The 14822-nt window shown below is 52.2% G+C and overlaps 3 protein-coding genes across 3 annotated transcripts; all 3 read right to left on the bottom strand.

Moving 5' to 3' along the window:
* Positions 1–294: 294 nt before the first annotated feature.
* LOC34619630 (ATP-dependent DNA helicase Q-like 3) lies at positions 295–4236 on the bottom strand. The gene is made up of 7 exons (XM_026334878.1): positions 3684–4236; positions 3383–3477; positions 2886–3220; positions 2529–2669; positions 1935–2124; positions 1655–1754; positions 295–1217 (listed from the first exon to the last, which is right to left on the bottom strand). Exons 1-7 carry the CDS (start codon positions 4234–4236, stop codon positions 295–297), a joined length of 2337 nt encoding a protein of 778 aa, XP_026190663.1.
* Positions 4237–5358: 1122 nt separating this feature from the next.
* LOC113146707 lies at positions 5359–9154 on the bottom strand. Its single transcript, XM_026334877.1, has 6 exons — positions 8860–9154; positions 8185–8620; positions 6587–6656; positions 6060–6471; positions 5840–5912; positions 5359–5428 (listed from the first exon to the last, which is right to left on the bottom strand). The coding sequence occupies exons 1-6, from the start codon at positions 9152–9154 to the stop codon at positions 5359–5361; spliced, it is 1356 nt and encodes a 451-aa protein (XP_026190662.1).
* Positions 9155–10529: 1375 nt separating this feature from the next.
* Positions 10530–14476, bottom strand: LOC34619629. Its single transcript, XM_026334876.1, has 7 exons — positions 13781–14476; positions 13367–13652; positions 12783–13168; positions 12094–12378; positions 11613–11848; positions 11024–11291; positions 10530–10799 (listed from the first exon to the last, which is right to left on the bottom strand). The coding sequence occupies exons 1-7, from the start codon at positions 14474–14476 to the stop codon at positions 10530–10532; spliced, it is 2427 nt and encodes an 808-aa protein (XP_026190661.1).
* Between the last annotated feature and the right edge of the window lie 346 nt (positions 14477–14822).

Genomic DNA, 14822 nt, shown 5'->3' with positions numbered 1-14822 from the left:
TGCCAGTGCTGCTGCTTAATCTGCTTCTCCCTACAGTGGCCGTGTGTCTGAATGCATTAGTTGCAGCTTTACGTATATATTTTTGATCCTTGGAGCATCGCGACAACAGTGCAGTCCCACCAAGAAATGTACAGAGTGTAAATGATGAGGGACGAGACACCCTGCGGACCCTGCAGCACTGCTGCACCAGCGGATACTGTTGTGGAGTGGAACAGAGAAATTGTACCCTGCAGTATCAGCCGTATAAAAACACCCAGGGCTATGCCCACAGCAATACGGGGAAGGCTCACTGCGTTATGGGGAGGGGCGAGTTCGCTGTAGCCCTAGCGGACGACACAGGCCCAACGTCTTCTTAAAGGATTGCGTTGCAGGCCTCAAGGCTTCCGCGTCTGATCGCACTGCCGGTCGTGTTGACGCTGCGGTAGCAGGCCGCGAGTTGCTTCCGCCGAGTTTCGCGGCAGATCTAAACTCAGCGAAAAGGGAGTGGTGGGGCTTCTTGTTACTGCTGCTGGTCTCCTGTTGCTCTTCCCTCCGTTCCAGTTCCCTCATAACAGCAGAAAGGCCCTTTTTCCGAATGTCTTCGGGAATTTTCTGCCTCTCCGATGATGCAGTGTTCTTATAAACCACTCGCCCTCCACGCTGCAGCCGGCCCGCGAAAAAAGATCCCCCCCTGTCGCTTCGGGAGGGGCTGCCATCAGGCACATCTTGCGTCTCTATCTCTAGGGCTGCGGGTCGAGCTTCGAAGGCTTTTTGCCAGCTTTGTTTCCTTCTTTCCGAGGCCGCAGTCACCTCCCTGCTCCTCAAAGCATTCGCCCTGCTCTTCGCGGCTGCCGGGTCGCTGCAGTTGTCGCAGCAACGACCAGAAGGAATACCAGCGACGGTGGCAGCGGCAGGGGCGTAGACTTCTCCAAACTGCTCTAAAAGGTAGCGGCGCCTGCACCCAACCAAACGGCAGAAGGCCACGCATGCTTTGAGTTTTTCCATCTGGCGCTCGTGCTGCTCTGCTGCCTCTTTCCTTATTTGTTGGAGGCGGCCCTGCAGCTGCTTCCCGTCTGCTCCTGCAGCGGCGGTCGCGCTTGCCGTAGCAGCAGCCACCTGCTGCTCGTGCTGCTGTTGCAGCACAAACCCCAACAAGTTGAAGTCATGCATTGAAAAGTACAGAATGCTTCGCGCAGGCAACCCGTCGCGTCCGGCACGCCCCGACTCCTGGTAAAAGGCTGTACAGACACTCCAACATACAAAGTCCACGCACTTCTCCAGTCCAGCCCATAAGCAAAGTTACAAAGATCTGCACACTTTTAAGGGAGGGCAACAGAGAAAGCGAGAAAGAGAAGGCTAGAAAGAAAGAAAGAGATAGATAGATAGATAGATAGATAGAGAGAGAGAGAGAGAGAGAGAGAGAGAGAGAGAGAGAGAGACGGACAGACAGACAGAGAGAGAGTCAGACAGACAGACAGACAGAGAGAGAGTCAGACAGACAGACAGACAGACCCCAAACGCGCCCAGCTCTTTACGCTCGATACGTTAGACCGCAGACTTCCACACTTACCTTCGATGGTTTTCGTCATTGAGAAGTGGACCACGAATCGAACACACGAGTTATCAACTCCCAAGCCAAATGCAACAGTGGCAACAAAAACCCTAAACTCTATACCCTCCATCCACCTCTGCTGAAGAGACTGTCTTCGCTTCTCTGGCAGACCGGCATGGTAGGCGGCAGCAGGTATTCCAACGCTGCTCAGGTAAGCAGCTAGCTGAGCAGGGGGCAAGCACAAAAGAAGCCAGAGACGAGGACCTCAAGTGCGTTTTGGCTGGAGGACTTGCTGGCTTGCTTCTTTGCAGAAAGGCGGCAGGCAGGCATGCAGGCAAAGCCGAGAACCGTACAGCGGCAGAGGGGAAAAAAGAAAGGAGCGTTCCGGGTGGGCGCCTCTCACGGTTTCGCAGTCCTTCTTCTTAAGGCAGTAAACGATTCCCAAGTCGTTAGGATGATGCTCTTTAATCTCGCGAGCAAGGTCTGCCGCAGCAAATTCAGTCTCACCTTCCCGGTCAAGGCATTCTGATTCGTCCGTGTACTCAGAGGAGGGCAGGAGGGACTTGAGCCGAACTTCATAATATATGTTGGGCCTTTGACACACCAGGAAAAGCTGTACAGGGGAGCACAGACGTTTGGCTCTACGCACGAGAGAGCCATTTTCAAACGCTGAAGGTGAAGGTTCAGATCAAGAAGTACAGGGCGAGAGGGAGGGAGAAAAGCGCAACGCAGTCACACGAACTGCAGTGGAGTTGGTACGCTCAAAGGGAAAGGGCGAGGCGGTCCAAGAATAGACGCTAGAAGGAAAGACCGACGCGGAGCTCAGGGGGGAGGACAGGCAGAAAGGAAGACAGAAGAAGGGGGCTACAGGGTGCACCAGAAAGAGGAAGTGGCGTTCGACGACAGATCAGCAGGAAGACGGGTAAGAGCACACTGGCTGCGCCGCGAAGCAGCAGTCGAATGCAACCAGATCTGTGTATCTCGGAGTTGTGCTGACCGATTGAAGGAGAGGCGGACGATTACGGGGTCCTTAAGCAGCAGGCTGCTGCAGATATCGCGCTGGACGGCAGCAGTTGCTGTCGCTGTGCAAGCCAAGATGGGGGTCTCCGGCAGCAAACTCCGCAGTACGCCTAGACGCCTGCGCAAAAAAATGCAGCCACAAAGCAGCAGCACTCCTGCTGGCTTCCAGAAACCCCCAAGAAGAGCAGCAGCCATGCAAGAGCAGCCCACCGCAGTAGGGCGGAACACACAAACTCACACACACACATGTATACACATACACACATGTATACACACACACACATACATAGACAGATACATGCATAGACACATCAAAGAAGGAGTTGTGCAGCACCTGTAACTGGCCCTAAAGTCGTGACCCCATGAAGATATGCAGTGCGCCTCGTCGACAGCAATAAGTGCCACGCCTCGTCCGCCCCCTTTTAGAAGCTGTGGTCCTCTCTGTGCTTGGCCATTTGGCTGCTTTTGCTGCTGCAGTTGCCGCAAGACACCTTGGAAGGCGGACGTTACTATTTGTTCTGGAGTTACAAACAAAAACTTTATGGCCTTCTGCTGCGGCCCTTCGACGGGGAGTCTGAGGAGCTGCGCTATGATCTCTTGCCGTTGTCTTGCTGTAAGGGTGGAATTGAAAGAGCAGGCGGAAAGACCGCGTGTCTTCATGCGACGCAACTGAGAGCCAACAAAAAAGGCGAGAAGCTCGAGAGATGGAAGAACTGCTTACGGATATCCTTGCTGGAGGCCGTTCTTCCTCTTTTCGTTCTCTGTTCGTATCTCCCTGAGTCTCCTTATGCCTCAGCCCTAGACCGTATCCCCTATGCCCTAGCGCCTTACTTGGTCTTCGATAAGAGCGATGAGCGGCGAGATAATCAGCACGACGCCTTCCAATAAGAGCCCAGGCAACATGTACGTTAACGATTTACCTCCACCTAAAAACACTCATTCACGGCTTAAAAGTTGGGCTTCACAGCGTAGCAGCTAGGCACAACTGTTTGCACATTGCGGGCATGCATGTATGCCGTCTAGGAGTGGTGCAGAAGAGGGCCACAGATCTAGATTTAATATGTACGGAGAATAGATGAGAACTTGAGACTCGCCCCCCTGAATCCCACGCCCTAAGTAGACCGAGGCATACCCGTCGGCATGATAACTAGAGCGTCATTCCCCTTCAGAACTGCCTGTATGGCTTCTTCCTGCCCCTCTCTGAAGCCGTCGAACCCCCAAAACTTCTTTAGGACTGCACGTAGGGGAGAGAGAGGCGCTTGATCCTCATCCTCATCGAAATCTACCACTTCTGCTGCTGCCGCTGCTGGTGCACTGGCTAGAGCGGTAGTGGTTGCTGCGTTTTCCTCCTTGGCACCTGATTTTGCAGCCGGAGGAGCAGAAGTGTTAGACGTAGGCGACTGAGACCTTGCAGGGCCTCCAGGCTCCCCGGGGGGGTCTGCCGCTGGTGTACAGTTTCGAGCATCCAGCGTAGAAGCAGGGGCGAAAGAGCTATGTGTCTTATGACAGCTGCTGATATCAGCGTTGCTAGTTTTGCTGCTGCATCTGCTGTCGTTGCTGCTGCCAAGAGCAGGGCGAGATGCTTGATCGTGCAGAGGAGCCTCTCCTGCTTCCCCAGCCTTCTTTCGCCTCTTACATAGGGGGATGCCAGATGAGGCGTGTAGCGCCTCAGGGCTGGTGGGCATTTGCTCTGTCGATGTGGCCTGTCTGCGGTCCCCGCTGCCGTCGCTCGCCTGCAGTTTTCTTCGTTTTCCACCCCCCGACTGCTTTAGTTGCCGCAGCCAGGGGAGCAGCAGTCTGTGCTACGGTGCCCCTCGAAGTCTCAAGGATGCTTTCGGCAACACATGCCGCAGGCCCCCCGAGGGTTCCCTGGTGGTTGTGAAGAAACACACAGACCGGCGGCGACTCGGGGAGGCTAACGGGGATCCGCGAGCACAAATTTGGGTTTAGTGTGGCTTAAATAAAGGCCTCTGGGCAGCCTCCTCTCGGCTTACGACTCTAAGCAGAAGGGGAAGGGAAGCTCAGTGCCGGGCAAGCGGCTGGGAGCCCTCGCCGAGGTAGTGAGAGGCATCCCCACCATTGCGGTCCGTGTCTTCTAGGAACTAGTGAATTATTCATTTTGTAATTCCTGCTGCTGTCTCGAGGGCATGTTTCTTCCGGGCAACCGCCAGTCTTCCAGAGATCAAAGTAAATATCTTACCGCACCGAAGTGACCTGACTGACCGCGCTGGGGTATTGGGTATCCCTGGCCACTTCTTGCAGCTATTGCGGATCTTCCTAGACCTTTATAAATGTCTTAACCCGAAATCCGGACGAAGGGTACGCATGCCGGCCCTCAGAACACTCTCCGCTGGAAACGCCTTTGTGGGCTCCGTGCAGAGACTGCTTCCTTGGTGTGCTGCCTCTCTTGTCCTGCTGAACTACTAACGGCTACTGAATTCAAACCCTACAAACCCGAATCTGGAGGTCTGTTTTAACTGAGGGTGGGTGCGAAAGGCGGATGGTGCTGAAAATGGGCCTCCATCGAAGCATCACTTCGTGTTCAAATACCAGGCTTGCACGCATGAATCTAGGAGAAGTTGCCAGATTACTAAGTATTTTATTTCGTCACCTTTCTTTTGCTGAGTGCAACTAGCAGCCCTCTTGCCCTACATTTTACGATCCATTTTCCCTCTGCTAACTCAATGTGTGTGCTGCTTTTGCTCGGAATGTCCCTTTCACTTCAATCTGGCACTCTCTGCATGGCTCTGCGCCAAGTTTTCTCTGGTTTACGCTCCGAACACCCTCTCCTATTCGTTTGATCTACCTCATACCCCGCTTTCTGCCCCCTCAGACGCTGTCTTTTGATTAATGTCGCTCGATGCTGCATTCACATTCCTAGAGGTTAAATAGTGTTTTCCATGCACAAAAGATAAATATCAGGAGAAAACTCCAAGCACCTTCTTGCTGACACCGCAAGATGTTAGGGGCCCGAAAGGGACTTCATATAAAGCAAACCTAGGGCCAACCCTTCATGAATGGCTCGGTGAGGCGCATCATAAGATGCATTTCAGAAACGGAAACAACAGATCATTGTGTGAAGGTCGGATGGGTTCTCCTGCTTATGATGAAGCCGGAGCCGCTAAAAGTAATCCCGGAAAGATAAAACTCGGTGAAATACAAAAGGCCTGAGCGCCCCACACGCGCACGTGAAGAAGCCGGTCACCCTTACAATATACAACCTCGGGTCTGGACTTCAGACTTTTTACGCCGTATCTGGGTAGGAAGGGTAAAGTGTTCGTTCAGTACCTGAAGTTCTCATTTTCAACATCAATGAAGGACTCATCAGGCCCGTTGTTCGTGTTTGACGTGACGGAGAGACCTGCACACAAATAAGCCTTGGGAAGCACTAGGCAATCCAGCTCCGCAGGGAGTCCGCCGGCATCTACAGCTGCACGCTTGGCATGTTCAGCGGCTGCGTTCCCTGCTACTGCGTAGAGTCCAACATTTAGGGTTTACTGCTACTTACTGATCCATTTGAGCCTGTAGTTCCACCTGCCGCCTTTAATGTGTGTCAGCCGCAGTACTGCAGTGTGCCGCGGCGTCGGAGAGCTGTCAAAGGGTTCTACAGACGCGTCAACAGATCCGTGTTGATGCCCTGCCCTCACGCCTCGCCTCATGCCTGATTCCTCTCCTCGTGTACTGCTGCTGCGGCCATTGCTAGGCGTGCCAGCTGCCCCGCGAGCCCTTGGTGGGGTCGAGGCCATCCCCGAAGAAACTGGCCGCCCTGCTACAACAGCTGCTTTCCCTGTGTACTCAAGAGTTACAATTCTGTCGAGAGGGTTAAAGGCATAGGACCCTAGTACCACCTGATCTGGCAGGGGGGATCCCTGGAGAACGGGCACTCTACCAGGTTGCATTGCGGCCTTGTAAGCGTCACTCTGAGATACACACGAAAAAAGCTGAACTCCGCAAACCTGGACTCTAGTCCTCAAAGGTGACGCATGGTGGCATCGCTAGAACGCAATCCATAAACTGCAAACTTCGAATCCTTACGGGCTTGCCCTCCAGGTGTGCCTGAACGCATTTGAGTGCTCCCACGGCCACATGTTTTTCTGCTTCAGATCTGTAGTACACGCAGACCAACCTCCACAGAAAGGTTCTCAACGCCAAGACCCTTAGCCCAAAGCGGCGCTTAACGCTTTCTTACAATTCCCTAAAGCGTGCAGTGCCGCAGCACCGTGCATGCATCAGGCATGCACCCCTAGCCAGCCAGGACACCGACCCAAAAGGCAAGTACACTATCAGCAACACAACTATAAGCACGCGAACAGGGTTGCTTAAGAGGCAGCAGCGACAATGGGTATCACAGCAGCACACCTAAGTACGAGGACCTTGTTGCCGGGTAGGAAGCGAATATATCGGTAATACGTAACGGCGATAACTGGGGAGTTCGCTGCAAGGTTGTTGATCAGCTCCTGGCTAATAGGGGCGCCAGTCGGCTGCTGCAGTTGCTGCTGCAACTGCTGCTGCAGCTGCTGAAGCGTCCGCCGGCGACGGTCATCCAAATGGATATTACCAACATCTCGTACCCGTCGCAAGTACACACACTTGCTGATGTAGATCCCGTCCAAACGCAGGCGAGGGGCCTCGAAGAAGGCGCTGCGGAAAGCAAAGCACGAAGTCGAAGAGCGGCGCTAAGGAGTCGGTGTAAAGGGGACATGACAGTACACACCAAAGAATCAGGCAGGGCAAGGCAGCATGCAGCGGGGAGCAGAAGCAGCGGACGACCACAGAAGGGCAAGAGTCAGAGTAGGTGGCGATACACAGAAGAAAGACGGGAGTCAGAGAAAATCCCCACACGAGGGCACCCCGAAAAGTCGTAAAACGCCCGGCATAGCCAACCGGGAAGCAGAGATGGAAACGAGCAAGAAGAGGTATTCATGCCCGATTTGAGAGAGGATATCAGGAAAGAGTTCGATTTCAAAAAGTTATACAGACCAAGATGCCAAAAGGAAAAAACGCACTGCGCAGATAGGCATAACTGCGCATCAATGCAAACGTAGACATGCAACAGACCACAAGCCCTAAGCCGTTGAACCCCACGTAATGCACACAGCCTTTATTGAATAACACACGAACTCCACCCCCCCTATTCAATGAGGGCTCACCGCCTCCAGCTTCCGCCGTAGAGGCTCAGTTCCGGAGGGTCTTTGAAGGCCGCCTTTGTCTTTTCCGACCACACATAATCTGAGGACCAGAGGTTGCGGTACAAGCTTTTGCAGCTCATGCAGAAACTGCAGCACAAAACAGCCCCGAAGAACCGAGAAGAGGCAACTGCGCATGAGCAGAGGGCCTGCTGTGTCGAGGCAGCACTGCAACAGGTGCTGAACAACAGAGCAGAGCAAAAGGCAGAGAGGGAGGACGTGAACGCACAACTCTCGTAATTACAAGCCCTCACCCGTGCCTGTACTGGAAAATGCATATAACGAGGAAGGGGGATGACCTTAAATGTGAGAGATTTGCAAAAAAAGGGAAGAGCAGCTGCAAACTCGCCTGCGATAGTCAAGCACCCTAAGCAGCATGCACCACGAAAAGACTAGGGATGAAGCTACGCCTGTGCCACAGCAGCTGTGTATGCCATTGATCTTTACTTGGCGATGGCGTAAGTATCGAGAAAGAGAAGAACCCTAGCAAGCACGTGCTCAGGAACCGTCAGCAAGGGGCAGGTCTCTTCACTAGCTGCGTCTTCTGCCCCTCCTCCTGGCTCGTCCTGGCGCTTAATAGAGGCCCTCCTCCGGCTCAGGCTTGTGCCGCTGTGTGCAGCTGCAGCGGCAACTTGCCTTGCCGCATCCCATGCCCTTCTTCCATGAAGCATCTGCCTATCGACATGCACATCCCCTTCCAAGTACCCGGCATTTCTCTCTGCCGTCAAGTCGGTCTCTCTTTCCTCCTCCCTGTCTATCTCCTTTGCAGGATCCTCTGAGTCTAGACATACCAAACCCTTTTCTAATCCGGGATGAAGCTTAATGGCTTGCCGGTAAAGGCCGATGGCTCCAGCGAGGCGCCCCTGATTCTCAAACCGGAGTCCTGTAGGGGCAAACCACAAAGCAGGAATCCCTTCTGCCAGTGAGCTTGTTTGAGTACAATCGCGACAGCCAAGTCACCGCATCTCTCCGAGGATCTAGGCCAAATGAATCGCGAGTTTGGGGTATTGCGGTGCATGCGGCTACCTTGGATGGACGTCGCAGGCTCTGCTGCGCCCGACTGGTAGTGCACTACTGCTCAGGCACACGTGACATACGTGAGCCTGCGTCTTGGGAGCTGACCTGCTTTATAAAGCGCAAGGGCTACAGAGGAAAGAGAGCTATCGGGGGAGTAACAGGAACTCGTTGGCGACTCAATACTGGAGCTTGTGGAGGGGGCATCTCCTTGCAGCGGGGGAGGGCGTGCCTCTCCTTCAGGATCTTCCTCTTCAGGACCCTCCAGTTCGACGAACATCGCCTCCGAAGGTTCGGTGTGTGGTGGGGCACTGTGGATAACTAGGGAAGAATTTGAAGCCTGTAAAGGTCTGCCGGTGTCCCACAAGCCCCCACGGGATGGCTCGCCAGAAGCGCCACTCATGGCAGGGAGAAAGGTACACCCGAACTCGGAGTTAGATCCAAAGGAGGAGAAGCAAAATAGGAGAAGACGACGAAGGGACGGGGAAGAGGAGAAGAGAGGCTGAAACGACGAGCAGGCACCAACGGTAGAAGCAAGAGGTCAAATACCACACTCATGAAAGTGGTATTGACATGCTACTCTGATTCGGTATGAAGGCAATAAGGGGAATAAAAGGTAAGAAGTAATGTGCACGCATTTCATTGTTCGTCTTTGGATTCTTGGTGAGGGGGGCCCCTGCCTGTCCTCGTGGCTCTTTCGCTGCAAGCGATTCAGTATTGTTTCCCAGTCCTATAGGAATCACGGCTAATTTAACGCTCACTAAGTAACAAGCGAGAACTCTGGAACTTAGAAATGGGCGTAATTCAATAATTCACATCCCTTTCTTCCTTATTCCTAGCGCACATGCGCGCCACCTACACATATGAAACATATATAGGCAGCAACGCAAAGCTCCACATGTACAGCATAAAGTGGCAAGTAGGCAAACCCCTCGTAATTTATGTTGAATAGCCACCTAGCTATCTTGATAACACACAAAGTATGCCCTGACGACTCGATGCGCAAAGCAAACGCTCCTTCTTTGTCAGGGTTCATAACACTACACTAGATGCGGCAAAGCATGCTTCTTCCTGAGCATACAATTGTGAATTCGCCATTTGCGGGTCACTGCTGGAAGCCGATTCCCCAGACCATGTCGCGTAAACTTCAAAATATTTTTCGAGGGGTTGGGTCCTGCTGTCGACGAACACAATGAACTTGTACGACCCGACGGACGGTTTGGCTTAAGTTATTGCACTCAAAAGAAGCTAGCACGATCGCTCTCTGGAATAATCGTAATGCCTCCCACTCATGGACGCGCCTGAACCCACATTCTAGTTAGCATGCCACTTTCCCGCTTGCCCAATGCTTGAACACCCACTGTGCCGAAAACCATTAGTGTTTCAAGCGAGCGAAAAAAAGCAAAAGGTCTGTCTTCAGGTGATGCTGTGTCGCTGGGATGGGCGGCTAAACACCGCCGAAAGAGACAAAGGATGCCCTCGCACTCTGTCCGCAAGTTCCCAGCAATCAACAAGCGCTCAACTTTGGGGGCGCCTCCAGCAGCAGTTCATCCACACACCACAATACTATGCCCTAGGTTTGTCGCTAAATATTTGCTTCAGCATGGCGACTTACGAAACACAGCATTTTGAGCTTTTGAAGTGGGATGTCTCTCTTACCCATTCCCTAACTTTCCCTGGTTCGAGGAACTTCTTTGTGCTCCGTTTTGGGGAATACTGCGAGCTAATCTACAGTACGCGAAAGTTTCTGGCATCCCCTTTCATCCAACCATTAGACGTTAGGGTTCGTTTCTGGTAAACCTTGCTGATTTAGTGCGCCCGTCTCTACCCTCCGCAGCTCTTAGCTCCTCAACGTCGATGCCTCCCCTTTTATCCCCCAAATATCTCTTCTTGAAATCGATAGCCCCAGCGTAGTGCGGCTGTTCCTGGGAGGTCCAGTAAGCGCCCAGTACCTCCCCCATGGCTTTCCATTGAACCAACTTGCACTCCAGTGTGCTGTACACTATCTCGAGAGAGGCCATGGGCGCAGCACATAGGGAAGAGAGAACCTAGGAATAAAGGCAAAAGTACCAAAAAACAGAAAGAAGCGATGACGCAAATTTCACACGCAAGCTCAAAAGATGTGTTATTCCTAGCTGGGGTACATATGATGCAGGAGAAAAACAGTATAACAGAGAGGAGGCTCCGCAAAAATACACGCAGAAATTCAGACACAAATAAATCATAGATTAAATAAACGATCAGCGATAACGAAACAAGCGAGGGTAGTTACCTGCTCGGTGTTACTCCCGAATATGCGTCTCAGGCAGGCGATGTGAATTTGCCTAAAGAAGGAGGGCCTGACTGTGCAAAACTTCCTTTCTTCTTCAGGTGTTTTCATTATCGCCTCCCCAATAGCCTCCAGCTTTTTCAAAACCGACTCTAGACGCGATATTCGAAGGTCCCAGTCATAGCGGGAGTCCGCCAAGCTCAGGAGCGCCTCCTCATGACGATTCATGTAGCGCGCCTGACTCTCAGAACTGTCTGGGAACAAGGCCCACCTGAACCAAAGAGAAACAGAATATGCAAGAAAAAAAGTTTAATATACAACAGACACAATGAAGACTGGACCGGAATAGGAGACCCTAAAGACAAGTAGTCCCTAGTAAACCGAGGAGTGCGAGGCAACACAAGACGAGCTGTTGGACACCTTCCCGACCATCACAAGACGATATCGAGGCTGTACTTTTTGAAAGAAAAACTTAGCTTGCGAGAACTTTCATCTGCGCGCTATTCACGCGAATAAAGGAACTCGCAGTAAGAAAACAACTAGTGCCTTATTAACTTAGTCCATATTTTTCACATAGGCACTGCTCGCTCACCTGTCATTGAGAACTTGCCAAGACAGGGCGTCTCTACCGCTGCACTCAGAAGCCGGCCATTCGTCTGGCAATTTCCGGTAAGACCCGTTTCTCGGCAAAGCATCGTACTGTTGCCGAGTCAAAACCGAACGGCCCTGGCCTCCACATCGCTGGGATTCCAGCAAAAATACTAAGCGACGAAGAGACTCGACGGCGGCGGGAGATGAAGATACGGAAGCACGGAGGCTTGAAATGACCTGATAAGGATCCCGAAAAGCACAAATACAAATAAAAATTACATAGCAGCATCGCTAGCAGTGTACAAATATGGACCACATCTACAGAAGAAGAGCCACGAGGCTGCAGCAAGTTACAAGACATGTGGCAAGATACAGAGAGAAAACCTATGTCTAGCCCCAAATAGATGCGCGCTCCCCAAGTGTCTTTATGACAATCACAATTGACTAGCTATTCAATCAAATCGTGTCGTTCAAAATTGTACATCGTCTTTTGAAAGTCGCCCCGCATTCCATTCATCCAAGATACTATAGATCGTCTGAACCCAGGAGCAGCCCATGAGCTGAATCATCAAATCTTGGCTCCTAAAGCGGCATGGCGCTATGTGGCGCAATAACAAGTCTGCCGTAGTTTGCACGAGAGATTCTGCCTCTGCAGAGCAGACAATTGGCCCAATCGAAGAATTCTTGCCAGAACTGCTAGCAGTAGCAGATGACGAAGAATCTGCAGCGGTTGGAAGTGAAACCGACTGACCAACGTGGTCGTCCGCCTGTAATAGATCAAACCACAAAAGCATGAAAGCCCTTAGAACCCGCATCCTAAGCCATCAGCGTACGGCGACCGCCTTTTCTTGAATAAGGAACATAATGCACTGTGCACCAGCCCGAGTTGCTACTTCATATGGCGCCCTTACGGTAGGCAGACCCCCATGCGGCTCTTTATGCGCAAGCAAGTAGAGACTACCTTGCTTCATCAAATAAACCAGTTCGTTGCCCTTAACGTATTTGTAACCCACACTATCGCTGTTCAACTGCATTTATAACGAGAGTTCGTTACACTGGGAGGAACTTCGAACAGACCGGAAAAGCAGCAATGAGGATCCACGTACACCCACTAAGGCTCGACGAAAATAAATGAACAGTACATTCTGCGAAAGGTTGTCAGCCTGCTTACCTGTTCGGATCCTGTGGCGACGTCTGGCGACTCAGGGGCTGTTGGGCTTGCCAGGTGTCTGCCATCTTGGGAGCCTGCCTCATTATTGACACTTCGCTCTACCAGTTGAGGCGGCTCACTGTGTCCGGCTAAGTTTTGCCAGTTTTGCTTTTCCAAGTCCCTAAACAGTCGAGCCAGGATCCCTAGTTTCTCGCAGCAATCAGGAAAGCGAGAAACGAGGAACGCAATACGATGCATGGCCAGAGAGGCAGAGATCGCGCCGCTGCGTGCTCGTGAAATGAGATGATCAATTTCGATCCTCAAAGCGACAGACTGATTGAAAACCCCATGTAGAAACAAGTCGCACAAGTAACGAAGGCACACGGCCCGGTCTTGACAGGCCGCCGCTGAAAGCAAAAGGTAACACGCACGTGGTGCAGCAGCATTCTCACCAATAAACAGAGGTACGTAAACAGGCATAAGCTTTCTAAAGTTTCCGTTGGTCGCTGCTCTTAAGGCACTGGCTTGGGGGAAAGGAGACTGAGCCAAAAGGTCTTTGGCTCATGATAACACACACCGACGTAGAGATTCCTGTATCAACTTACCGTTTCTTCCTGCGATAAGTTTGACGGCCGTCTCGAGCTCCTTTGCCATTCGGATATCGTCCTCTCCGACTGTAAGAATCAGACGTTTTATGTCGCCTGCGACGTGAAACCATGATGGGAAGGAAGAAAAGGCACGGTCCAGTTCAGAGCTGAAGGAAGAAAAGGCCAGCCGTTTCTTCATAAGCATCCGCACCAAATGTAATACACTCGATGCAAGTACCCTGGCGCGCTCTACACAGCCTCCAGAACGACCGACTTGGTAAGCCAGACGAAACACGGAGTGAACCTGGGAACGCATCAAAAATAGTAGGAAAGCTTATGTGTCAACAGCTGTGCAAAATGGCACAGGGGTAGCAGTGCAATTTTTACAATGTTCTTGGAGTCTAACAGGGATGACGACGGTGCGGTAAACACCTGGAAAGGCTCATCGTCAAAGGGCTTCGCCAATTCCACTGCTTGATCCTTGCGAATAACTCCACCGTTCTTCTCGATGCAAAACTGCTGCACCAGTAGTTTCCTGATGGCTCGTATAAGCAGCGGATGACCTCTGAATAGGAGCTGCATACGATGCAGCAGAATGTCCCGACTTCCGCGCTGAGTCTTCTGTGCCATACAGCTCTTGAGGATGCTGTTGAAAATAGCATACTTATCAGGAGCCATGTTCTGAATTAGGACGCACATGGCGGCTGCTGAGCTACCAGCATGAATCAGCGTTCTGTCCGGGAGAAAGAGCGACATACAAAGTGACACGTCTGGGGCGTCTGGAAACGAATTTCCGATCAGAAAAGCTAGCTCCTCCACACGCAGTCTCTGGCGTTTGACGTGATCCAGCACTCGACACAGAGAAACCAGGTTTCGTGGAGACCCTGAAAAACGTTTCGTCAAGTAAGCCTCTAGCTCACTCCACATCAAGTGAAAATCATCACACGTCGCTTGATCTGCTGGGGCGGGAGGCGGGGCACCCTGCGCCGCCTCCGCCTTCACAGGTGTAGAGTCGCTGCCTCCAGGCGGTGACTCCGATGGCCCAACTGGTTCCTCAGAAGGCCGAGATCCTGAGTGCGACACCTCAGGTACTTCAGGCTTCATTCCTTCTGCTGTTACGGGATCCATCTTTATTGAACCAGGTCCGTGTGTCCCCGGATGAATCAAACGTGTCCAAGCACTCAATTATCAAAAATTGTACCTAAAGACCCGACGTAGCATCAGCTTCCGTTGTTTGCGTATTCCAGACGGCTGAAGACAACGGGGTGCCATGTGCAAGCCGGTGTAGCTAGGGCATGAAGCACTCAGATAGCGGAGGCCGCCTCGTTAGCTGGGCCTCCTCGACCCGCCCATATGACTATAAAGACATTTTGCGGCGTGGAAATAAGTCAAATTCGAAGCTCATTGATATGTGGAAACAGCTGGTAGTCTCCTAAGTCCTCGAGCATGCGCGCGAAGACGCAACACAACGACG

Source organism: Cyclospora cayetanensis, unplaced genomic scaffold, assembly GCF_002999335.1.
Source record: "Cyclospora cayetanensis isolate NF1_C8 unplaced genomic scaffold, CcayRef3 CcayRef3_contig_52, whole genome shotgun sequence".
NCBI lineage: Eukaryota > Apicomplexa > Conoidasida > Eucoccidiorida > Eimeriidae > Cyclospora > Cyclospora cayetanensis.
The sequence above is the reverse complement of the archived record's forward strand: the minus strand, read 5'-3'. Positions and strand labels throughout refer to the sequence as shown.